Source organism: Ovis aries, chromosome 7 (genome assembly GCF_016772045.2).
Source record: "Ovis aries strain OAR_USU_Benz2616 breed Rambouillet chromosome 7, ARS-UI_Ramb_v3.0, whole genome shotgun sequence".
NCBI classification, from domain to species: domain Eukaryota; kingdom Metazoa; phylum Chordata; class Mammalia; order Artiodactyla; family Bovidae; genus Ovis; species Ovis aries.
In genome coordinates, this window is record NC_056060.1 from 101,147,372 (window position 1) to 101,173,705 (window position 26,334).

At 40.3% G+C, this 26,334-nt stretch overlaps 2 protein-coding genes across 2 annotated transcripts; both read left to right on the forward strand.

Moving 5' to 3' along the window:
- Positions 1 to 10,077, forward strand: LOC121820091 (E3 ubiquitin-protein ligase TRIM69-like). The gene is made up of 3 exons (XM_042253135.1): positions 1 to 23; positions 8,618 to 9,144; positions 9,926 to 10,077. The coding sequence occupies exons 1-3, from the start codon at positions 1 to 3 to the stop codon at positions 10,075 to 10,077; spliced, it is 702 nt and encodes a 233-aa protein (XP_042109069.1).
- Positions 9,955 to 24,563, forward strand: LOC101120839 (E3 ubiquitin-protein ligase TRIM69). Its single transcript, XM_042252883.2, has 4 exons — positions 9,955 to 12,921; positions 13,687 to 13,709; positions 13,792 to 13,916; positions 23,967 to 24,563. Exons 1-4 carry the CDS (start codon positions 12,553 to 12,555, stop codon positions 24,506 to 24,508), a joined length of 1,059 nt encoding a protein of 352 aa, XP_042108817.1. The 5' UTR covers positions 9,955 to 12,552; the 3' UTR covers positions 24,509 to 24,563.
- The last annotated feature ends 1,771 nt before the right edge of the window (positions 24,564 to 26,334 follow it).

Sequence of the window (26,334 nt, forward strand, 5' to 3'; positions counted from 1 at the left end):
ATGAGTATGGAATCTGATGAACGGTGAGGCAAAGCATTTTTAGCCATGTTCTCTTGGCTAGAACAGATCTGAATATGAGTGAAACTAACTTTACAAGTAGAGGCAAGCACAAAGTTATGACAGGTAATGGAGGGTTAGAAATGAAGAGCTAAGAGTTCTGGATACTCAGATTCCTGAGGGATGTACAGCAGATAGGGACAACTGAGGTCTTAGGGCCAGAGCCCTTTGGACTCCCTTGATTCTACGACTGACTTGAGTGTCACAGCAAATTCTGAATTCCAGTTTTCCTTTCAAGAGCATGAGAGTAACCTATGGACTAATCATCAGGGATTCTGCCTCAGAATAAATTTTCCATCTATATTTAAGCTTTTCATCCTTTGGAGGACACAATATGCAAACTGAAAAATAGTGTATGTACATTTAACATTTCTTTTTTCTCCCATAATAATGTTCCTCACTTTCGTCTGCCTAAGATCTGATCTTTTGAGTCCCGTCTTATATAGCCTATATATTTCCATTGACCACACCCCCTAGTCATACATCAAGGACCCATCTATTATGCTCTCCTAAAACATACTAGAGATATTACCTTGCCAACAAAGGTCCATCTAGTCAGGGCTATGGTTTTTCCACTGGTCATGTATGGATGTGAAAGTTGGACTGTGAAGAAAGCTGAATGCTGAAGAATTGATGCTTTTGAAATGTGGTGTTTGGAGAAGACTCTTGAGAGTCCCTTGGACTGTAAGGAGATCCAACCAGTCCGTCCTAAAGGAGATCAGTCCTGGGTGTTCACTGGAAGGACTGATGCTGAAGCTGAAACTCCAATACTTTGGCCACCTCATGTGAAGAGCTGACTCGTTGGAAAAGACCCTGATGCTGGGAGGGATTGGGGGCAAGAGGAGAAGGGGATGACAGAGGATGAGATGGCTGGATGGCATCACTGCCTCGATGGACATGGGTTTGAGTGAACTCCGGGAGTTGGTGATGGACAGGGAGGCCTGGCGTGCTGCAGTTCATGGGGTCGCAAAGAGTCAGACACGACTGAGTGACTGAACTGAACTGAAAAAATACTTAGCTCTGCTATACAAATTATCCTCCTGCTCTGAAGAGGTTTCATCTCAGTCTCCATTTCTATACTCCTGAATAATAGCATTTCAGCTTTAGCATTTAGGAAAGGGTAAGAATACACAGAGCTGGTAATGGTATATGCTGGGAGCAGTGGATCCTGGCATTTGAAAAGTCTAAGCTGGGGGCAAAGTCATTTCAGGAATCCTGGCAGAAAACTTTGGAAGAAGGAGAGCCCTGGGCTGTCAATGGTGACAAGGTCCTCCACACAGCTAAGTCAGACAGACCCCACAGGGCCCTGAGACTCCAGAAGTTCAGTTGTGGTAAAGATATCGCCTGTGAGATGGAACTCCAGACTTGGTTTCAGGCCACCCTCTTGTTGCTGATTCCAGAACAGAGACAGGCTCAACCCATGGCTAGTGCTCAGATGAGGCAGAATAAAAGTGAATGGAGTGGGCAGGGAAGTGCCATGGCTAGACCTGGGCAAGGCTCCCACTCTGACCCTCCTCCAGCTATATTCCTCTTTATAAGATAAAGAGGCCATGACTGGACACAGAGCACATGCTCTCTCCCATAAATATTTTAAATTACATGCTATGCATCCAGGACTCTTAAAATTCTCTATTCAAGAGATTCTGTGTCCACTTTTGGGACCTCCATAGCTCCCATAGGCAACTGTGTGCCTGAAGGGCCGCTGTGTATAGGGGTGTGTGTGTATGCATGTATGGAGCTTTGTTTTGTGGGCTAGGCTTTCCACATACATGCTTATGAGGTATGGATAGGGTAAGGCAGTTGGGAGGTTAAGAGGAATGGGCCAGGGACTTCGAGCAGTACTTTGCCATGACCTACAAATGCTAGTGAAAACCCAGATGGGAGCAGTTCAAGGGCAGAGCCTCTATCTTACCCACATCTATGCCCTAACAAGTTTGGGCATTAGAACAGAGCTGGAATTATTGAATGTTTACTTCATCAGACTCTTAGGTACTGATATCAAATCCACTTCTGCTGGTTACTATTTAATAACAGCAGCTATAATACTGTGAATCATTTATTCTGGGAAATATCTGGCAATGCTGTGAACCGTTTATCCTGGAAAACCTGCCACTATAAAACATATCAAAATGCCACAAACACCCTTTGTAATGCATACCTGAGTGTACAAGAAAGTAAAGAGACATTCCAAAGAATACAGACTGGAAAACAGCGAGATGGGCTGGAGTCACTGAGAGCTGTATCAGCACTGAGAGTTTCTGTGTATCTCAGGAAAACCAAGATTTAACAACTTAAAAAAAATTTATTCATTTAACTTGTGGAAAATTGATTTAACAATCTTTAGACTCATATCAAGTAGGGAGTTGGACCTCAGACCCTAAATAATGGTAACACATTTGAAGGGTTACATCCTCAGCGAAGGAGTGGCAAAGAAAAATAATAAAGGACCTTTACTATCTTGATCTGGGGTCTGAGTGATAAACAAGAGTGTCTGTGGAGAATTTTTAACCACAAGCTTGACCTCCTACAGGGTTAGGCTTAAAATGTACAATCCCCTCTATGAGCTGTGAAGCTGTGTGAAGCTGTGAAGCTGTGTGAAGCTCGCTCAGTCGTGTCCGACTCTTTGAGACCCCATGGACTGTAGCCTACCATGCTCCTCCATCCATGGGATTGTCCAGGCAAGGATACCGGAGTGGGTTGCCATTTCCTTCTCCAGGAGATCTTCCCAACCCAGGGATCGAACCCGGGTGTCCTGCATTGTAGGCAGACGCTTTACTGTCTGAGCCACCAGGGAAACTTCATGAGCTGGCTAGCAGTAAAGAGCCCGCCTGCCAATGCAGAAGACGCAAGAGAAGCAGGTTCTACCCCTGGGTTGGGAAGATCCCCTGGAGGAGGGTATGGCAGCCCGCGCCAGTATGCTTGTCTGCAGAATCCCACGGACAGAGGGGCCTGGCAGGCTACAGTCCATAGAGTCACAAAGAGTAAGACACGACTGAAGCAACTTATTTAGCATGTACGCTATGAGCTACAGATTTGAAACCAATAATATTAACATAAAATGGTGGAGGGTTGGTGTAATTTGGATCTCCAAGCAGAAATAAACACAGATATTCCCTGTAGGGACTTGCCTTTAATCTAGGCAAAATATAAAATAGAAGAGATTCATAAACTAAATTATACTAAATTACACTGCTGCTGCTGCTAAATCGCTTCAGTCGTGTCTGACTATGCGACCCCATAGATGGCAGCCCACCAGGCTCCCCCTGTCCATGGGATTTTCCAATCAAGAGTACTAGAGTGGGTTGCCATTGCCTTCTCCGAAATTACACTGAATTACACTAAAATTAAGGACTTCTTTTCTTGGGAAGACACTATAATGGGGATGAAAAGACAAGCCATATACCAGAGATGGGAGAAGATATTTATAAAACAACCAAAATAGAACTAGTATCTGGAATATATAGAGAACTACTCTGAATCAATAAGACAAACAACTCATTTAAAAAATGAACAAAAGACTTAAGACACTTCTCTTAAGATGATCCACAAACACGTGAAAAATGTTAAACTCTACTGCTGCTGTTGCTAAGTCACTTCAGTCGTGTCCGACTCTGTGTGACCCCATAGATGGCAGCCCACCAGGCTCCCCCGTCCCTGGGATTCTCCAGGCAAGAACACTGGAGTGGGTTGCCATTTCCTTCTTCAATGCATGAAAGCTGAAAAGTGAAAGTGAAGTCGCTCAGTTGTGTCCGACTCTTAGCGACCCCATGGACTGCAGCCCACCAGGCTCCTCCATCCATGGGATTTTCCAGGCAAGAGTACTAGAGTGGGGTGCCATTGCCTTCTTTGGTTAAGCTGCATTAGGTAATCACAAAAATGCAAACTAAAGCTATACTGAGGTACCATTACACACCGGTTGGTTATAAGACAGAAAATGTGACAAAAATAGACGTTGGTGAGGATGTGGAGCAACCAAAAGTTTCATGTTCTGCTAGTAGAGTATAAATTCCTACCATTGTTTTGGCAAACAGTTTGGTACTATGTGGTAAAGCTAAAGGCGTTCATATCCCATGATCTATCAATGCTATTTCCACATGTATAATGCACAAATTTACACATGCCCACAAAAAAATACAGGAAAGACGTACAATAACACATGTAAGAATGTCATTAATAGGATTGTGCATTTTTTCACAAATTTAAGGTCTGTGGCAACCCTGCTCTGTGCAAGCATATTGGTCCCATTTTCCCAAAAGTATTTGCTCACTTTGTGTCTCTGTGCCACATTTTGAAAATTCTTGTAATATTTCAAGCTTTTAAATTAGTATATTAATATCTGAGATATTACATGTTATTATATATTAAATATATAATTATATGTACTATTAACTTCCTACCACAGATGTTATATTATTTGTGATTAGTGATCTCTGATGTTATTGTTGTAACTGTTCTGAGGCCCCACAGATCACACTTGTGTAAGACAAGGATACTTAATAAATGCTGTGTGTGTTCTGACTGCTGCAGATGGGCCACTCCTTTGTCTCTCTCTTTTTCCCTGGGCCTGCCTCTTCTCTGAGACAGAGCAATGTTGATATTTGGCTGACTAATAACCCTACAATGACCCCTAAGTGTTCAAAGGGAAGGAAGAGTCGCGTGTCTTAAATCAAAAGCTACAAAAGATTAAGCCTTGGTGAGGAAGGCATGTCAAAAGCCAAGACAGGCTGAAAGCTGGGCTTCCTGTGCTATGTGGTCAACTTGTGTACGCAAAGAAAAATTCTTGAAGGAAACTAAAAGTGTGAGTCCAATAAGCTGTGAAGCATAAAAAAGCAAGACAGCCCTACTGCTGATAATGGAGGAAGCTCTGGGGGTCTGGGTAAGAGATCAAACCAGCCACAACAACCCCTAAGTCAAAGCCTCATCCAAGCAAGGCCCTAACTCTTCGATCTCAGGAAGGCTGGGAGGGGTGAGGGGCTGCAGAAGAAGAGTGGCTCCAGGAGCCATCGCCAAGACATGAACGTTCCAGGTGAAGCAGCCAATGCTGAGGCAGAAGCTACAGCAAACTGTCCACAAGCTCTCGCTAAGGTCATTAGTGAGGGTGGCCACACTGAGCAACGGATTTTCAGTGTAGATGAAGCAGCCTTATGTTGGAAGAAGATGCTACCAAGGACTCTCACAGCTCGAGGGGCAGTCAGTGGCTGGCTCCCTAGTTTCAAAGGCCAGGACATGTCTCCTGCTAAGGGGGAATGCAGCTGGTAACTTTAAATTGAAGCCAGTGCTCATTTACCATTCTGAAAATCCTAGGGCCCTTAGGATTTACATTAAATCTACTCTGCCGGTGTTCTATAAACAAGGCCTAGATGACAACACATCTGCCGACAACATGGTTCACTGAATATTTTGAGCCCACTGTTAAGATCTACTGCTCAGAAAAAAATTCTTTTCAAAATATCATTGATAATTTGTCTGATTACTCAAGAACTCTGATTGAGATGTGCAATGAGATTCAGGCTGTTTTCATGCCTGCCAACAGGACATGGAACAAGGAAAATTTCAACTTATAAGTCTTGCCATTTGAGAAGTACATTTCATAAGGCTATAACTGCATTAGATAGTGATTCCTCTGATAGATCTGGGCAAAGTAGATTGACAGCCTTCTGGAAAGGAGTCACCACTACAGACGCCATGAAGAACACTGATGGTTTGTGGGGAGAGGCCAACCATCGGCATACACAGGGATTTGGAAGAAGCTGATTAAAACCCACAAGGAAGACTTTGAGGGGTTCAGAACTTCAGTGGAGGAAGTACCTGTGGATGTGGTGCAATATCAAGGGAACTAGAACTGGAAGTAGAGCCTAGAGATATGACTCAATTGACTGCAGTTTCATGGAACTAAAGAGCTTCTTGATCAAGGTGAAAGAGGAGAGAGAAAAAGGTGGCTTAAAACCCAACTAAAAAAATCCAACTTAGAAAACTAAGATCATGCATCCAGTCCCATCACTTCATGGCACGTAGGTGGGGAAAAAATGGAAACAGTGACAGACTTTCTTTTCTTGGGCTCCCAAATCACTGTGGATGGTGACTGTAGTGATGAAATTAAAAGACGCTTGCTCCTTGGAAGAAAAGCTATGACAAACCCAGACAGCGTATTAAAAAGCAGAGGCATTACTTTGCCGACAAAGGTCCGTATTATAGTCAAAGCTATGGTTTTTCCAGTAGTCATGTATGGATGTGAGAGCTGGACCATAAAGAAGGCTGAACACTGAAGAATTGATGCTTTCCAACTGTGATGCTGGAGAAGACTCTTGAGAGTCTCTCGGACAGCAAGGAAATCAAACCAGTCAATCCTAAAGGAAATCAACGCTGAATATTCATCAGAAGGACTGATGCTGAAGCTGAAGCTTCAATACTTTGGCCACCTGGTGCAAAAAGCTGACTCGTTTGAAAATACCGTGATGCTGGGAAAGACTGAGGGTGGGATGAGAAGGGGACGACAGAGGATGAGATGGTTGGATGGGATCATTGACTCAATGGACAAGAGTTTGAGCAAACTCCAGGAAAGACTGAAGGACAGGGAAGCCTGGTGTGCTTCAGCCCATGGAGTTGCAAAGAGTGGGACACAACTGAGCCACTGAACAACAACAATAACTGGCGGTCTAGTGGCAGTCACCTTCCAATGTGGGGGGTGTGGGCTTGATTCCTGGTCAGCGAGCTGAGATCCTACATGCCTGGTGGCCACAAAACCAAAATATAAAACAGAAGGAACATTATAACAAATTCAGCAAAGACTTCAAAAATGGTTCACATTTAAAAAAAAAAAAACAGTAATAGAAGAGAAGTTGCTTTTTATGGATGAGGGAAAAACGTGGTTTCGTGAGATAAAATCTACTCCAGGTGAAGATACCATGAAGAATGTTGAAATTCCAACAAAGGATTTAGACTATGACATAAAACTAGTGATAAAGCAGAGGCAAGGTTTGAGAGGACTGACTCCAATTCTGAAAGAAGTTCTAGTGCGGGTATAATGGAATCAAACAGTGCCACATGCTAAAGAGAAATCACTCGTGAAAGGAAGAGTCAATCAATGCAGCAGACTTCACTACTTATTCCAAGAAATCTCCACAGGCACCCCAGCCTTCAGCAACCATCACCCTGAGAAGTCAGCAGCCATCAACACAGAGGCAAGACTCTCCACTGGCAAAAAGACTCCACTTGTTGAAGGCTCAAATGATGGTTAGCATATTTTAACAAAAAGGTATTTTTAATTAAGATACGTACTTTTTAGTCATCACACTACTGCACATGTAATAAATTAAAACTACTTCCACAGGCACTGGGAAACCAAAACTGTCATGTGATTCCCTTTACTCTGATATTCATTTTATTGTGGTCGCCTGGAACCCAGCCCACAACATCTCCAACATATGTCTGTATAGAATATATGTTCACCAAAAAACATGAGCAGGAATGTTCCTAGCAACACTATTTATAATAGCTCCGCACTGGTAACTACTCAAAAAGTCTATCAACAGTAGAACAGAGAAATAAATTATGGCATATTTACACACTGAATATTATGCAGCAATGAGGATGAATGGACCAAAATTATATAGAATATGAATAAATCTCACAAATATAAGTTGACAAAAGAGGTCAGCAACAAAAGAGTATATATTTGCATTTATATAAAATTAAAAAACAGATAAAACTAATATATTGTGTTGGAAGTCAGGATGGGGGTCAGTCTTAATGAGGGATAGTGACTTGCAGCAGACCTATGGGGGGCGCTTCTGGGATGCTGAAAATGTTTTTCTTTTTTTAATGCTGTTTTCAATTTTATTCTTTTTTCAAATTTACTTTTTATTTTATATTGAAGTATAGCCAATTAGCATTGTGACAGCTTCAGGTGGACAGTGAAGGGACTCTCAGTCATATACATGTATCCATTCTCCCCCAATCTCCCCACTTCCATTCAGATTGCCACATAACTTTGAGCAGAGTTCCCTAGGCTATACAGTAGGACATTGTTGGTTATCCTGAAAATGTTTTGTTTCTTGATCAGGGTTATGATTACACAGATATGTTCATTTTGTGAGAAGTCATTGATCTGTACCCTTATGATTCTACATTTTCTGTAAAATGTTCTTTCTGGAGTGTGTTTTTTAAAAAGGAAGGGTGAAGGGCCTGGATGATATTATGGTTGATGACATGGCATTGACTGAGGAATCTGACTGATCTTCCAATTCTTTGCACATGACTTCTAGAAAACAAAATGAAAGGTAATAACTAATAGAACAGATGTTTAAAGTAAAACTTTCGACTGATATAAGGAGAAAGGGAGTGGAAGAAGTGATATACAATGAAATACATTTTTTGATTGGGTGCTCTTTCGTCTTCTGCCTTGGTTCTCTATTAAGTCTAATAATGCTGGGAGTAGAATGAGCTCTGATGTTAGAGAACACTGAGTTTACTGATCACTTTCAGAGAAGAGACGATAGTGCTTTTCCTCTGGCTGCACCAGTTCTCAGCTCCTTTAGGAACAGAGCCCACTACCCTGAAGTGGGCAACAAGAAAGAGAAACTCATTTTAGCTGTTCTTTTTCAAAGGTATCTTCCAACCTCTCCTCCAAAACTGACTCAGACAGCTACGCTGAAGTGAATGATGTGATCACCCAAATATCCTCCAAAGTGCAGATACAAGATATTACTACGGAATTACACTGCCCATTGTGTAATGACTGGTTTTGTGATCCACTAATGCTAAGCTGTGGCCACAACTTCTGCCAATCTTGTATCCAAAAGTTTTGGAAGCAGCAAGCAAATGAAACATTCTGTCCTGAGTGTAAGATGTTATGTCAATACAGCAACTGTACTTTTAATCTTGTACTGGAGAAGCTGGTAGAGAAGATTAAGAAGCTACCCCTGCTCAAGGGCCATCCACGGTGCCCAGAGCATGGAGAGAACCTGAAACTGTTCAGTAAGCCAGATGGGAGACTAATATGCTTTCAATGCAAAGATGCTCGATTGTCTGTAGGGCAGTCTAAAGAATTCCTGCAGATCTCTGATGCTGTCCGTTTCTTCACGGTGGGTGAGCCCTGGGTCTTGAACAGTCTTGAGCAATTCCTTAGGAAGGCTGGGAAAAACTGTTGGACTTCTTCTTTCAATACCACCCCTCATTCAAGTGATTATTAGAAAGCTCAGAGTGCTCAAAAAATACAACGTATCTTGCAAAGTTCTTTCTCTGTAGTTGTCAATTATAGGGAAGCAGTAAAGGAGCTCTGGCCTACTTCCTCAATCAATCAAACATTTACCTGAACCTTGCCTTGACAGCATTCTACTAGGCACTGTACAGAACATGGACATGTAAAATAATGCTTTTGTTACTGAAGTCTTGAAATGCAGTCAAGTTTAAAGTGAACAAAACAACAGAAGGGATATAAGACAGTCTACTGTTGAGAGCTAAATTTTTGTCACATTTGTTTCAGAGATTAGAGAAAACTGAAATAGTCAGGGGAGGCATGGTGAAAGAAAGCTTGAAGGGGGGGCAATTATTTGAATTTGGATGGGTAGAAGGAAGAAACGAGTGTTCTGAGAACAATGTAAGTAAAAGTAGAGATAGCAAGAACAGTGTAAATATAGTAGAAAGTGTACAGAGTTCTGTTATCTTCCTCAAAGCCCTGTAGTTAGCTAAGAAGAAGATAAAACTTAGTTTTTCTGCAGTTTGTAATTTTCTTCACAATTTTTGGAAGAGACAGGAATTATCATATAAGGGAAAAGGAAACTTTTGTAGTGGGAGCTTGCTTTCTTTCCCCCTGACACCCTGGGGCTTTGGGGTAGATGTTCTTCATGGCCCTTCATCTCCCAATTAGCATGGGTTAATTCTTTATGGTATCCCCAGGAGGAGCTTACCATCCATCAGGGTCAACTGGAGGCAGCCCGGAAGGAGCTTCTGTCCCTGAAGAATATGCAGAAGGATGCTATCGCTGCTCACAAGGTGAGGAGCAGGGTAGAGGGGTCATGAGACAGAACTGGACTTGTACCCTCCTTGTAACTTCAGCTATGTGGGTGGAAAGGTACCTTTACATATACAACAACATGCTAAATGGCATCTGGCCTTAGAAGTAGAAAACAGACACTGTAGAGTGGAAAGAAATACGGCAGTGGAGTAGGTTCCCAATAGCTGATCAACAGAGAGAGCAGACTGACCTTTCCCCTAGATAAGCTGATCCTTTTCATGGTGCAGTCCCTAGGTGATTGCTCTGGGGCTGTGATCTGTCTGATCTTTCCTATTATCTATCGTAAAATAAGGAATTCATTTTTAAAAAATCCACTAAAGATTGTGATGTTCAAAGAAATAACTTTCTTTCCTTTGGGCTTAAAACCAGGCCTCTCTGAACCAAGGTCTCTTAGACTGCTGGCTTTTCTCTGTGATCTAATCCTTCTTAGCTTCTCCCAAACTAAATAAAACTACTGCTTATACTTTCAACTTCACAGGAGCTCTAGGGCAACATTAATGGTTAGGGACTTGGCAAATCAGTTCCTAGGCTGGGGGAATAATTTGGGAGTTCTGTTTCTTCATTAATTATCCTACAGAGGAGAGTCTTCTCTGGCATTTGGCATCTGGAAGAAGAAACAAATATAATGAGGGAAAGAAGAAGGCTAGATGGAAATAAAGATGTCTCAAGAGAATCGTGTTCCTGTTGTAAGAGTTCTTAGTTCAGCTATTACAGTCAACACTCATTCATTCAACAAATATTTGAGTGGTGCAGCATTATGCTAGATATTGTATTCCAACTATGGTGGGAGACAGATGTTAATTAAATAATCCCACCAATAATGAAACATCACTGTGATAATTACTATAAATGATTATATACAGTATATTAGAGTATATAAATGGAGAGCCTAATCTAGACTGAAGAGGTCACTTATTAAAAATTGAAATTAAAAATTCTTATTAAAAATTGAGAATTGAAAGGATAAGTATTATCTTTAGCCAAGTGAACTGGGTGAGGGGAATATGAAGGAAATGGCCTGTAGAATGTTCTATGAAGAGGAAAGAGCGTTATAGAAAAGTTCTTGAGACAGGAAGCTAGTTACTATGTTAAACAGAAAGAAGGCCAATTAAGATGGATCTTGGTAGGCGAGTTGAGACCAAAAAGGCAGATAAGGCCCAATCATGTAGGCCCTTGTAGATAATGTCATGAATTTTGAATTTTATTCTGTGCATAATTGAGAAGTCATTAAAGGGTTTAAACAGGACGGTCTCATCTCATTTTGAAAGCATCAGTCTGGTGGCTGTGTGGAGTGTGGACTGGAGAAAGGCAATAAGAAGGATAACGGTTAGAAGAAGACTACTGAGGTGGTCCCAGAGAACGATGATGGCTTGGACTAAAATGGCAGTAGAGACCGAAAGAAATAAACGGCTTTAACATATGCTTTGGAAAGAAAAACTGCCTGCATGTGGTGACCGATTAGATGTGAGAGGCGAGTGGTGATATCAAATGGACAACCGGATGTATGGACCTGGAGTTGAGAAGCTGGTCTAGGCTGAAAATAAGAGGTCAGCGTACAGACTGCACTTCAAAGTTGTGAGAGCAGAGGCTATTACCGAGAACGAGAGTGTAGAATGAGAAAGGGAAAGAGCCTAGGACAGAGTATCAAGTAATTTAATATTCAAAGCTTGGTTAGAGACACAACTAACAAATGAGACTGAGAAATAGCGGTGAAATAGGTAACAGGAAAAATGGAAATGTCTGACCTAGAGGACAGTGAGAGTTAAGACTATTTTAAAGAGTACAATTACAGTGCTTGACCACAGACTATAAGCTGGATAAGAGGGGACATGAAGACAGAGAAGCTGAAGAACAGAAACGGAGGGTCAATGAATAGGAGGATTCTATGAAATCCAATAACTGCTGCAACAGTGGAACCTGGGTAAGCAAACATAAAAAGTAATTCTGGGGATGGTACAATTGCCGAGGAAGATAAAACCCTCAATGTGACTAAAAGAATGAGTAGATATAGGTAAAAATCACTAGAAATGATGATGAGGAACTGAGAAGCCAGGATGCCAGATGGCTTGCCCATGAGGAAGCTGAAGTCACCTAGGGAAAGAGCTGCCAGTGTAACGGTTACCGATTTCAAGTGCTGCAGACACCACCCATCTCTGGCTTCTTTTGTATTGTCCTGGCAGCAGGAATGGTGCCTCCTCCGTTCTGATTTCTTGAAAAAGGGCAGTTCTTCCAGCCTCCTCTGGACCCAGTCTAACAGCATCCCTTGGTAGATACTGGTTTGTACTTGTGGATAAAAGGGTATTATTGTTCATTTAAAAGTGTTCGATTAACCCCACAGTCTTATTTAAGATGGCATTGGTTACCACCTCAGTTTTGCAACAGGAACCTAGACATGACTTTTGACTATTCCAACCCTAACTATTAAACTAGCTGGGAAAGACAGAGTAAGTTTCCCAAAGGCCTCCTTTTAGTACAGTTGGATGTTGATATGCAGTGTTTGCATGCGTTTTCCTGTTATGGTATTTCCCAAGTTGTGGGAGTGCTGGTGGTGTGGGCCCCCATCCCTAAATGCTAGTCTCAGTAATTACCATGGTGATGATCATGGAGGTTTCCAGGAAAACAAGCTACATCTGCAGCAACACATCTCCCTGGAGTTTCTAAAGCTGCATCAGTTCCTGCACAGCAAAGAAAAGGACCTTTTAAGTGAGCTCCGAGAAGAGGGGAAAGCCTTGAATGAGGAGATGGAGCTGAATCTGAGCCACATTCAGGAACAGTGTCTCCTAGCCAAGGAGATGTTGGTGAGCATCCAGGGACGGATGGAGCAGCAGAACCCCTTCGACTTTCTCAAAGTGAGACTCCACACCGACATGACTATGGGTACAACAGAGGGGGGAAGAGAGGGTTGGAAAGAATGTACAAGCAGATTTTCCCTTCCAGGAGGGTAAAAAATTCTGCTGTAGTGATTTTAAGATTCCCTGGGAGAAAAGCAGAAGGTTCCTTTTGCCTTAGACTCAATTGAAAGTTTTCATACGCCTAGTAAAGAAGATAGTAAGATGCCATTAAAAGCAATGTTTTAATATTTCCCCATAAAGAACTCTGAAGCTTTATTTCTCAAAAATAATGTTGCCACCTAAACTGTATCTTTTACTGGCTCTCAGTAATCGTAAATTGACCTGTTTGAAAAGCTGTTTGCCAATCTTTGCTACCTGACGCTTCACCTCTAAAGTGGCATTGGTTACTACCTTAGGACTCAGAAGCTTAATTTAGCCATTGTAAAGAAAGTGGACTTGGGGTGGGAATATCTATTGTGTTGTTTTCCTGAGACTAAGTGGCAGTATAGGTAAAGACAGCTTAACCTTAATTTTTTTGTTTCCTTTAACAAGAAACTCTAGAAAATCAGAGGAAAGTAAGCCAGTTTGTTCTGGGATAGATGAAGGATGAAGATCAGAAAAGGCATTTGGAGGATGAGAGGAGTTGGTGGCAATGGGATGGGGGCCATCTGCACAGGACTGCAGTTTTGACCATCAGATTCTGATGGTGGCCAGTAACACCAAACAAATTTCTGAGCTGATGAACATGCATCTAACCTTTCCATTTCTCCTTTCCTCTTCTAGGACATCATACCTCTCTTGGATAGGTAAGTGTTTCCTTGTGGTATTAATAGCCTGCCTTCAGTCCCTGGAGGATGTCTAAGAATAAACAGTTTACATCCCCTGCAGCTTGGAGCAAGGAATGAGAGTGCTGACGCCCAAGGAGCTTGTCTCCAGAAAGCTGAGCCCAGGCGTGTTTAAAGGGCCCATCCAGTACATGATGTGGAGGGACATGCAGCCCACCCTCTCTCCAGGTATCAGTGGGTAGGCGCCTCGGGTAGGAGCCCCAGGAGTTCCTGGGGCTCCCAATTTAATGTTTCATCCTCAGGACCTCTTCTGTGGCCCTAACAGTACGTTTGAGTCTAGATGGAGGGAGGGGTGAAGTTTAGCCAAAAGGCTAGTTGGTATGACTGAATTTCTTTTACTGTTATCTAAGAATGCAGGATCTTATACTTGTGAATAGAGTCTGGTGTCAGAACTAACTTCTCAGCCTATGATTTTGCTTGACTGTTCTATCAAATGTAGCAACCAATATTTTAATATTTTTCTAAAACAGTTATGTAAGTCTCTGAGGCATCTCTGCCCTGAAGGTGGAAGTTACTATACATATTCATCATATGTATGAGTACAGTTCCTCTTGTGGTTAATGTTCATAACACAGAGTATATCATCTTAGGAGATTGTTTACAGATCTTCAGTGCTTCAAAAGAAAACCAATTATTTCAATAACTGTGACTAAGTTTTTGTCATCCTGCAGATACTAAAAAAAAAAACTGGACAGGACAGGACAAAAGAACACAAACAACATTTCAAGAACATAAAACGACATTCTAAATAAAAATAGTTACAGAAATAGAGCTCTAAATAAAGTGACTTATAGACTCATTATTATTTGTAATTACTGATTTAATGAAAATCACACATCTACCCCTGCTAATTTTTCCAGGTAGCCGACAATGGGAAAAATCAGCTTTACTGAGGTATAATTAACATAGAAGAAAATTCGCTAATTTTAATGTACAATTTGATGAGTCTGACAAATGTACACACTTATGTTAACATCTCCAAAATCAAGATACAGAAAATTTCTGTCATCCCCAAAAGTTCCTGCATAACCCTTTGCGGACAATCTTTTTCTTCTATCCTCAGTTGCTGATAATCACTGATCTACTTTATTTCACTTCGTCTTTTCTAAAATCTCATGCATATATTATGTGCTCTTTTCCTTTTGGCTTTTTTCCTTTAGCAAAATGCTTTTTGAGATCACCTATGTTGTTGCATGTATCAGTCGCTGTATTTTATGGATGCATCACAATTTGCTTAATTCATTCACCAATTGATGGACATTTGGATAGTTTCTAGTTTATGGCTAGTATGAAGAAACTTGACTGAATATTCGTTTATAAATCTTTTTGCTTTCTTTTTTAAATTTAATTTCCATTTAACTGAGTCACTGGCTGCGCTGGGTCTTTGTCGCTGCACCTGGGCTGCCTCTAGCTTTGGTGAGCAGGGGCTTCTCTCGGTGCAGAGCTCGGGCTCTAGGGCACATGCGCTTCGGCAGTTGCAGCCCCTGGGCTCAGTGGTCGCGGTGCACGGGCTTAGTTGTTCCACAGCATGTGGAATCTTCCTGGACGAGGGATTGAACCTGTGTCCCCTGAATTGGCAGTTGGATTCTTAATCCCTGGACCACCAGGGACGTCCACGCTTTAATTTTTTCAGTGTAAATATCTAATGATGGGATTGCTGGGTTGTGTGTTAAGTATATGCTTAACTATAAGAAACTATCACATTTTTTCCCCTTAAATGGTGGAATCATTTTAATTCCCACCTCCAATGGATGAGAGTCCCAGTTTCTTCAAATCCTTGCCAAAGTTTGATAACGTCTATCTTTCTGGTTGTTTTAAATCCATCAAAGAAAATATTTTGTTCAGGCTCCCAAAACAAATTTGAGAAGTTATGCTGGATTTAAATTGAAAAAAGCCAAGTTAAAACACGGAAATAAAGTTTTCATTTGGTGGACTCTGAAACCAATGTCTATTCCATGTGGCATTTTTCGAGTGTTTTTAAGGGTCTACCAGCCGAAACCCTTCATTGCCTTTACTTTCCCACTTTCCTTTCTTGCACTTTGCCTTCAGCCTTTTTTTTCCTGCCTCTGGTTCATCCAGCATGGAGTAATATCCATGCTGGTCTAGAAGACTCCTTTTGTTTCTCTTAATATCAGGCTCCATTTTTATGTCTTTTTAATCTTTTACTACACGTTGAGTTTTACCATGACAATGTTTGGATACCACCACAGTTTTATTTTACCTTATTTAAAGAAAATATTTTTCCTCATATAGAATTGTGGGTTGATAGACTCTACTGCTTTAGAAAAGCCACTCCATTGTTTTCTCACCTGTACAGTTTCTGATAAGATATTTATTATCATTTTTATATCATTTCTCTGTATGTACTATCTTTTTTTCTCATGGGTTACTTGTAAGATTTAGTTTTTTGTCACTTTTTTCCCACCAAGTTGATTATGCTGGGTCTCGGTGTGTTTTCTTGGATCCATGGGTTTATAATTTTCATCAAGTTTGGAAAAATGTTGGCTATTATTTTCTAGCACTTTGTACCTCTCCATCTTTTCTTCTCTACTTCTGGAACTCTGACTGTACACATGTTGGTGTTGTTCAGTCACCAAGTTGTGTCCGACTCTTCACAACCCCATGGGCTGCAGCACACCAGGCTTCCCTGTCCCTCACCATCTCCTAGAGTTTGCCCAAGTCCACTGCCTCGGTAATGCCATCCAACCGTCTCATCTTCTGTCACCCTCTTCTTCTTCTGCCTTCAATCACATTCAGTTCAGTTCAATTCAGTTCAGTTGCTCAGTCGTGTCCGACTCTTTGCGACCCCATGAATGGCAGCACGCCAGGCCTCCCTGTCCATAACCAACTCCCGGAGTTCACTCAGACTCATGTCCATTGAGTCGGTGATGCCATCCAGCCGTCTCATCCTCTGTCGTCCCCTTCTCCTCCTGCCCCCAATCCCTCCCAGCATCAGAGTCTTTTCTAGTGAGTCAACTCTTCACATGAGGTAGCCAAAGTACTGGAGTTTCAGCTTTAGCATCATTCCTTCCAAAAGAAATCCCAGGGCTGATCTCCTTCAGAATGGACTGGTTGGATCTCCTTGCAGTCCAAGGGACTCTCAAGAGTCTTCTCCAACACCACAGTTCAAAAGCATCAATTCTTTGGCGCTCAGCCTTCTTCACAGTCCATTAGACCACCTAAAATTGTCTCACTTCTCATTGATGTTCAGCATTTTTTAAGCCTTTTTTCTGTGTTTCATTTTGAAACACAGTTGCTATTGCTATTCAAGTCCTCTCATCTTTTCATCTGTACTGTCTAATCTTCTGTTAATCCTGTTTAGGATGTTTTTCATTTCAGTTACACTTCTTCAAAAAGTTGCATCTTTTTATATCATCAGTTTCTCTCTTTAACATGTTCATTGTTCATCTACATTCTCAGGCTAATGAGAGATATTTATAATGTCTGTTTTAATGTCTCTGTCTGCTAATACCACCACTGTTGTAATTTCTAACATGTTTTTACTGTGTGTGTTATCTCCTGACTGTGCGTTATATTTTCCTGCCACTTTGCATAGCTGATATAGTTTTTTCTTCTTAAAAAACTTTATTTTTTAGAATACTTTTAGATTTACAGAAGAATTGAAAATATAGTAGAGAGTTTTCATATACCTCACCCCCAGTTTATATTATCTTATATTTAGTGTGATACATTATTTACAATTAATGAACCATTACAAATGCATTACTAGTAGCTAAAATCAATAGTTCATTTGAATTTCCTTCAGTTCCGTTCAGTTCAGTTGCTCGGCTGTGTCCGACTCTTTGCGACCCCATGAATTGCAGCACACCAGGGCCCCCTGTCCATCACCAACTCCCGGAGTGTATTTCCTTAGTTTTTATTTAATGTTATTTTCCCATTCCACGATCCCATCGAAGGTGCAACATTACACTGAGCTGTCATGTTTCTTTAAGCTCTTCTTGGCTGTGACAATTTCTCAGGCTTTCCTTGTTTTTTGAAGATTTTGACATTTTTGAGGACTGCTGGTTCTGTATGTTGTAGGATGCCACGTTAGTGCAATTTGTCTGATGTTTTTCTCACTATAATGCTAGGGCTGTGAGTTACTGCGAGGAAGACCATGGAATTAAACTGTCATTTTCATCATATCAAGCATAGATTCTGTCAGCATAGTCTGTGACTGTTGATGTTGGCTTTCATCACCTGGCTGAGTTAGTGTAAGTTATTTCCCCTCTCGTTTCCATACTGTATACTGTGGAAGCAACTCACCATGTGCAGCTCACACTGAAGGAATGGGCAGCTATGCAATCTGTCTCTTCTGGCTGTCAAACATGATCTGTTTTACATTGCTATTTGCTAATTTTGGTGTAATCCTTTAAGCTCTATTGATTTAACTGGCATTTAGCGAAGTTATTTGAAATAACTTTGCTCCTTTCGACACTTTAAGCTTTGTTGAGCCTTTAAGCTTTGTTAGTGTGTTTCAAGAGAAGCCTTTAATCTGGGGCTAACTCTGCCAATTTTCCAAGATATCACCCTTCTGAGTACTCTGTCTGATGTTCTGCATATTAAAACATTTTTTCCATTCTGACTGGCAGGATTGAAAACTATTCCCAGTCTTGCGTGAGCTCTGCTTTCTGGAGATTCCCTCTCTAGATTTAAAGAGTTTCACTGTAGTCGTGTGGTGACACTCAGTCACAACCTTGAGGGAAACCCTTTGTAGACGTTTTGATGTCTCTATGCAGCTCCCTCCTCTCTTACTCTACCCTGAAAACTCTAGCTGTCTCAAGATCACAGTGTTTTTCTTCTTGTACTCTTTGCCCCCAAACTTAACTTCTAGCATCATTTAAAGCACAAACTGACTTTTTCCTTACTTTTGGTATAATTTTACATTTAAGAAAATCAAATGGGATTTATTTAATATATGGCTATTTTAATAATAATGTAACTATGGTCAAACCTTGGTAAAATATACTTTATACTTCTTATTTCTAGGCCTTTGCTTATTCTTATTCTGCAGATTCTTATTTTCTTCTTTCCTGCCTTATAAATGAGGCTATTGCTTTAATTCAGGGGCTCATACTTTTTCTGTAAAGAGTTAGATAGTAAATACTTTTGGTTTTGGGGGTTGTTTGGTCTTGTCAAACTATTTACCTATGCCACTGTAGTGAGAAAGCACCCATGGACAATATGGCCATCCGTGTATTTCAGTGCAGGGAATTGTTTTTATCTTAACATATTTTAATATATTTTCTTTAGTTTTGTGTGTATCAATAAAATATCACCAAAGTTCACTCATTTGACATACTCAGAGAGGCCTACTACATGCTGAGCATTAAGCTGGGCTCCAAGGATACAGAAATAAAAGACACAGTTTCTGCTCCCCAGGAGAGTCTTGAAGACCAAGTTAGAGTCTGCAGCAACCTTCTAGGTGAAAAATTATTAAGATGTAAGCCAGAGGCATGGTAATGGAACATAAAGAATAGATTCCAGAGACAGAATTCTGAGAGGTTAAATATATAGGACAGTAATTAGTGGTAAGGCATAGAGAAAGGTGATGTCAAGGATGGAAATACAGGGGATGCAGATTTTGGAGGGGGCTGATGAGTTCAATTTTGGCCATGTTGTGTTGACTTATAGAACAATTAAATGAATATATTCAAATGGATAATTATTCTAACTAGAGCTTAGGAGAGAGGCCAGAGCTGGTACAAATAATATTGAGTGGGGGTAGCTGAGCTATTGATATAAATGAGATTGCCTAAGGAGAATGAGAACATACAGTCAAGGAGAGAACGTGTGATAGAGAATAACAACAGATGAAGGTCAATTAAGCCTCAGAAGGGACTGAGGAATTATCTGGAAAGAGAAAAAAGAGAAAAAACAGGAAATAAAGTCCCCATGGAATCTAAGGCAAAGAGAGTGTCAAGGAGAAGGGAATGGTCACTCATACCAAACGCAAAGATCAATTTAGAAAATAACTGGAAAAGAGATGCTTTTAACAATTGGTGGCTTTGAAACATGTGTAATATCATATATGAAACGAGTCGCCAGCCCAGGTTCAATGCATGATACAATGCTTGGGGCTGGTGCACTGGGATGACCCAGAGGGATGGTACAGGGAGGGAGGAGGGAGGGGGGTTCAGGATGGGGAACATGTGTATACCTGTGGTGGATACATGTTGATGTATGGCAAAACCAATACAATATTGTAGAGTAATTAACCTCCAATTAAAATAAATTAAAAAAATTGGTGGCTTTGATAGGGGTGATTTCAAAAGAGTGGAATGAGTATAAATTATTACATATTGTATAGGGTTCAGGAACAATTTGGAATGAGGCAGTAATGAAGTGAATAGATCATTCATTTGAGAGGTTTCAATAAGAAGGGAAGATGTATATGTAGAAGCAAAGACAAAAGCGGACTTCTAAAAACATACTGAAGGGAAGCAGCCTGCAGAAGGGCAGAATCAGTAGCATAAGAAAGGGAATAATTGGTGAATGTCGGAAAGAGTGAGAGCTACAGAAGAGAGAGGTACTGACTTTACACAGCTTTCTCCAAAACTGGAGAGGAGATAAAGACAGTAGAAGCAAATAATTTTGTGAGATAAGGTTTGCAGTATGAGTAGGAAGAATTGGGGGGTTCATCTCTTCATTCATCTATTCATTTATAAAATGTACTGCAGTTTCTCTGTGAAAGAGGAGATGAAGCCTTCTGCCTGGAAGTGAGGAGCAAAGTGGTGGAACAGTGATTTGAGGAGGAGTTGAAGGTTTGAAATTGCTGTTGTGAGGAAGTGGAGAAGGTTTGATTAGGGAAATATAAGAGTTTGGGGCAGTGCTGATGGCCAAGCATAGAGTAGAAATAATGAATTTGTAGCAGTATCTGTATGCATAATTCTGTGATTTTCATCCTGCAATGGTGAGGAATTAGGATGTGAATTTGAATAGCTGAATAGATCTAAGCTTGGAGAGTTGCATGGCAGATGCTGCAGAAACAAGAAACATGAGAGGACGAAAGTGTTGAGGTTATTGGCAACGAAGCTATCAATGCTAAACTGTTTAGGGAAGAATTTTAAGCCAGGAAGCAAAGAGATTAGGATAATAAAGAGAAATAGGAGACTAGAGATGTTAATGAAGTCAAGTAATGGTTGTAGGGAGAGATGGGAGTGAGAAAGCTCAAAAAATGAGAGTCTGGCATACCTGAATTGAAGATTTTAGAGAATGAACAGTTCCTGGCGACTACAAGCTCCAGAACATAGGCACTGATATGGGCGGCTTAGATGTAATAAGAGTTCAAAAGTCATGAGCAGTGAAGTCGAAGCCATGGAAGAAGCGACGGGCAGCTACGCCCAGAGGACAGCAGAGCCCCGGGATGGTGGGCTGGACCCGATGCGGGAAGTGAGGCCAGCCCGAAATGCGGGGGTGTAGCCAGGAAAAGTTTGTAGGTGATGGTATTAAACAGAGACAGAGGGAAATGTGAAAAGGAATGACAAGAGCCTGAAACAAAGAACGATTTTTTAACATGAGATTGAGGAATAGAGCACAGGTCTGGAAGTGGTGGTGGTGGCTACCTGATCTTCAGCATCTGATTTTAGAAAATGAATAGTCTCTTGAACTTCTGGAAGCTGTTATTCAGTTACCTTCTTTTTTTTGGAAGAATCAGTCTGGAGTATGTTAAATTAAGGAGGTGATAAGAGAATTCTGTAAACTGAAGATGTGCGAGAGTTAAATGGGGAAGTAGATCCAAAGGGCAGGGTGGAAATGGTTGGGGGTGAACGCAGAGGAAGTAAAGAACAGAATAATGAGGATAAAAGTACAGTAGACATTAAATCATTAGAGAGATCTACAATCTGTGTGTTTATGCGAAGGATAACAGGAATACAAGGCATGGTGAAATCAGTTGGTGTCAAAGATTCATATGGAACTCTAATTGCAGTTTATTTAATTGTTTAATAAATAGTTACTTGAATACCTAGGAATAGTTTCAAATTTTGAAGATAGATGAGGAAACAAAACAAAGTCCCTGCCTTTCCAGAGATTACACTCTAGTGGAAGAGACAATTAAGTAATTTCACATACTGATAACTATTGTGAAGAAAACAAAGCATGATACACTCAACAGATAATTATTTATGTGAGAAAAGAAAGCAGGATAAGAGTATAAACCATGACAGATGGATGAACATGCTACTTTAGATAGAATGCCTAGAGAAAATCTCTCTGAGCAGGTTTTCCCTGTGTTTTACTGTAGACATTTCTAAACATACTGAAAAGTTAGAATTTTACAGTAAACACTTCTATACCTAGCTAGATTCTATCAATAACATTCTATTGCACTTGCATGAATAAAGGTCTGAATGATATTAAGGAGTAAACAATGTGGGCAAAGAGTGTCCAGAATAGAAATAGGAATAGAAAGCGTACAGACCCTGAAGTAGGAATGAACTTAGAATGTTCAAAGAACAGCCAAAAGGCAAGGGTGGCTGGACCACACTGAATGGGGGGAGGGAGGTGGCAAGTGGTGGGAGATGAGGTCAGAGAAGTGGGTAAGTCATGCAGGTCTTGTCTCTTCAGTAAGGACTCTGGATTTTACCCTGGATGATGGGAAGCATAAGAGTATTTTGAGTGGAGAACTAGATGATCTCATTCTTCTTATTGGCAGAATAGGCTGCAGATAGGCAAGAGTGGAAACAGAAAAATTAAAAAGCTACTACAGTAGTTCCAAGACACTGGTATTTGTGGAAGTTATGTCTATATATTCTGAGTAGGCTCAGAATATATTCTGAAGGTGGAGCTGACAGAAAGAATTTACTGTTGGATTGAATATGGCATAAGAAGAAAAGCTGGTATGCAAAGTGGACTCCTAGGAATCCTCAAAGCGAGGGCAGGCTGAGCTAGCTGGAGATGTCAGAGGCTTGGTGATGAGAGCAGACTGGGGTTCTAAAAAGGTTAGCAGAAATTCTTTATGATACCTCCAAAGAAATTATAGTGCTCACATCCGGAAAAATAACAACCCTACATGAATGAGGATCAATCTGTGAGAGTGAGAAGACTTGGCCTACATGGAAAATCTTCAGGATTCCTCAGTCTCTTTGTTAGAAAGAAAAAGTCTCTGAGATGATGGAAAAGACTCAAGCTTTTCTGAGAAGAGAGAGAGAGGGTGGATAGTTCTTGCTTCCAGGATAAATAAATCCATTAACAACAAATGTGTTACAAATACAAATGCATATTTGTATCCTTGTCCATGATTTGAACAGTTTTTGTGTTTCCTTTATCAAATTTTGTGCCAAGGCTCAATTATCTCACATTTAGAATTTGTGTCACCTTCTTGCTAATAGGCTTCCAACCTCTCTTCATTTAGAAATTCCCTTTTTATACTGCTGTCCATTGATCTGTCTAAACCACTTGTCAAATTACCTGTGATGAAGGACCAGTCTTAAAAAAAACGGATGTTTGCAGAATATAAATGTTATTTGAAAAAATGGAGTTAAAAAATTGCAAAGTGCAAGGCCAGTTTTTTAACTAAATTGATTGACATAAAATTATTCTGTCAGATTTCTATGACAGTTTCTAAGAACTTACTCTTAATTTCTCTACCATCCTGTCCCAGACTGGCAATTGTACAGTTTGTGAATCACAGTTGGCTCACCAGTGGCATTAACCATTCTAGACCTCAAAAGTTCCAGTGTCTATTAAACCAAATGCAAACTTACCACCATTTTCCTCTAAATTCTGTATCAGTTAGTTCAGTCTCACCTGCTCCTAACAGGCAAGTCCTTATCTTCTCTATCATGCAAGCTACTGTTTTTAACCCATTCTGTTTTTGCCATTGTTTACCCAAAGCATCCTGATACACCTCATACATGTTACATCAAACTAAAATACTTACTGCTTTAGAAATCTTTTTTGGGCACACTTGCCGAATCTTTATCCTTTCAGCATTTGTATTTTCTTATATGTGTTAGTACAGATTTATTTTACCTGTAGTTTTTATTGGAGTATAAATTGCTTCAGAGTAAACTCTGATTTTTTACCACAAATATAAAAAATGTCTAGAATGTAGCCACATGGATAGCAAAACAATACATATAGAGAGAGTATATAAGATTACCTGCCCATCTAAGCATATACGGCACGGGGAGAGAAAGCACATAAATACTGTTTATGGGAACCTGCACTCATCCCTTTTTCCCCATGCCCTGCTTTCTCTTATTTTCTTACTAGGCCTATCTCCATTAACTCTGGACCCTAAAACTGCTCACCCAAATCTAGTGCTCTCCAAAAACCGAACGAGTGTGTGGCATGGTGACATTAAACAGGTAATGCCTGATGATCCAGAGAGGTTTGACTCAAGCGTGGCTGTGCTGGGCTCAAAAGGCTTCACATCTGGAAAGTGGTACTGGGAAGTGGAAGTAGCAAAGAAGACAAAATGGACAGTTGGAGTTGTCAGAGAATCCATCCTTCGGAAGGGCAGCTGTCCTCTAACTCCTGAGCAAGGATTCTGGCTTTTAAGACTAAGGAACCAAACTGATCTAAAGGCTCTGGATTTTCCTTCTTGCAGTCTGAAACTGACTAACAGCCTCAACAAGGTGGGCATATATCTAGATTATGAGGGAGGACAAGTGTCCTTCTACAATGCTAAAACTATGACCCACATTTATACCTTCAGTAGCACGTTCATGGAGAAACTTTACCCCTACTTCTGCCCTTGCCTTAATGATGGTGGAGAGAATAAAGAACCATTGCATATCTTACATCCACAGTAATCTGTCATACTATTGTGTAAATTCAGAGAGTTATTAAAGAGGTACTGAAACAGTTTACCAGTCTCACTGGTTTCTCTTCCCAATGTATGGGGAACTCTGGAAAATGAAAAGAGGATTCACAAATTGAATTCCATTCTCAGTATTCTAAATGGATTTCATTGGAGCTTTTCGAGATGTTATTCTAATTCTCTGGGGTCTACTATGACACAGGAGCCACTTTCATGGGCATGCTCATCATCCTTTTTCACCAGAGCAAAATGCAACTTGAGTTTGTGATGATCAGGAACCCTTTTCTAACATGATCAGAAATTCTATCATGCAGTCCTTATTCTCCAACATAATGACTTTTAACAGATTATTTTTAGACGTGCACTCTTCTTCCTATTTAATTATGCTCTTATGTACATTTTATAAGACATTTATTTCCTGGAAACTGTTATTTTAATTAAAAGAAAACTGTTCGTGAGATTTAAAAAATAAGATGGACTGGGCTTGTTTATAATCTGGTCTTGAATTCTCTCAAGATACTTTTTTAGTCCAGCTAAACTCTGACTCTTTCTCAGTCTCTTTTTCTTGCTTTACCTACCTGTGGAGCATTTGTTTTTCTGTATTCAAATATATTTAAGTATATCCATTTACTTTTGACTATGTCCTTGTAAACATTCTTGCCTATAATTTAAACAGCAGTGTATTTCATTTTGTACTCTCCAATATATTAATTCTCTAGCTTGTTGCTTCTTTCTAAGCATTACTAACCTCAGCAGTACCCTTGAGGAACCATCCCTGTCTCCTTTCCACAGAACTCCCACCTGGCTTCATTCTCTATATTTGACAGTTTTTTGGGGAGGGATGGAGGGCAAGGGAGCAGTGCTTAGGATCTGCAGCATGGCCCTCTAAAATTACAATCAGCACAGCTCTTTTGGCAAGGTAAAAGCCCCCTATCCTATCTGTCATAGTGGAAGGATACCTACACTACAGGTAATATTTATGTAGTGTTGGAATACACAATATACATGCATTTGTAACTGCTGATTTGGGCAAACAGCCATGACATGTTAAGGCTTCATTTAAGAAATTAAAAAAAAAAAAATGAATTCATTTAAACTGGAATGTAATAAAGACCTATTCTGTACCTGGAACCTTGCTGAATGTTTTGAAGGATATAAAAGTATAAAAAGAAAAAAAAAAGGTTCACCTAGGAGGACTTAAAAGAAATTCAGGTGCCGGGACCCCATTTAAGACCAATTAAATAAGAATCTCTAGCAGTTGGGGCCGAGGCATTTGTAGTTTCTAAAAGCTTACTAATGTGTCCAGGGCAGAGAACCACTGAACTAAAGGAACATGATTTCTCTTTTTTAAATCTTAAAAAAACCCCACAAAACTATAAACTTAGAGGAAAATTGCATACTTGTATGATAAACGCCCATATACTCTCCACCTACATTACCAATCATTAACATTTTGCCATATTTTCTTAGTCTCTCTTCCTGACATCCACCCCATGTGATTTTGTGTGTGTCTATAATTATTACTAATGTCATTTTTGCTGAACTACTTTAGAATAAGTTGCAGGCATTAGGATTCTTATTTCTAAATACGTCAGCAAGTATCTTCTAAGAACTAAGATATTCTCTTACATAATCACAGCACTAAATTATCAAATTCAGAAAACTTAACATCAACACAATACTACTTACTAGCTAATATATAGTCCATATAAATAAGTAAATATTTCTAATGGTGGGATTTTAGGCACTATGGTTAAAAAAAACCCTCAAGTAATATGACAAAGAATCTGGGGGAAAGATGAGGGTCTAGTTAAGTCA

Excerpts from the sequence above, each read along its gene's own strand:
- LOC121820091 (XM_042253135.1), top strand. The coding sequence starts at position 1 with ATGAGTATGGAATCTGATGAACG. Across the intron at positions 24-8,617 it reads AGTATGGAATCTGATGAACG|TGGGCAACAAGAAAGAGAAA; the intron begins GTGAGGCAAAGC and ends ACTACCCTGAAG. Across the intron at positions 9,145-9,925 it reads TGTCCGTTTCTTCACGGTGG|CATGGGTTAATTCTTTATGG; the intron begins GTGAGCCCTGGG and ends TCTCCCAATTAG.
- LOC101120839 (XM_042252883.2), top strand. The coding sequence starts at position 12,553 with ATGTTGATATGCAGTGTTTGCATGCGTTTTCCTGTTATGGTATTTCCC. Across the intron at positions 13,710-13,791 it reads ATCATACCTCTCTTGGATAG|CTTGGAGCAAGGAATGAGAG; the intron begins GTAAGTGTTTCC and ends CATCCCCTGCAG. Across the intron at positions 13,917-23,966 it reads GCAGCCCACCCTCTCTCCAG|GCCTATCTCCATTAACTCTG; the intron begins GTATCAGTGGGT and ends TTTTCTTACTAG.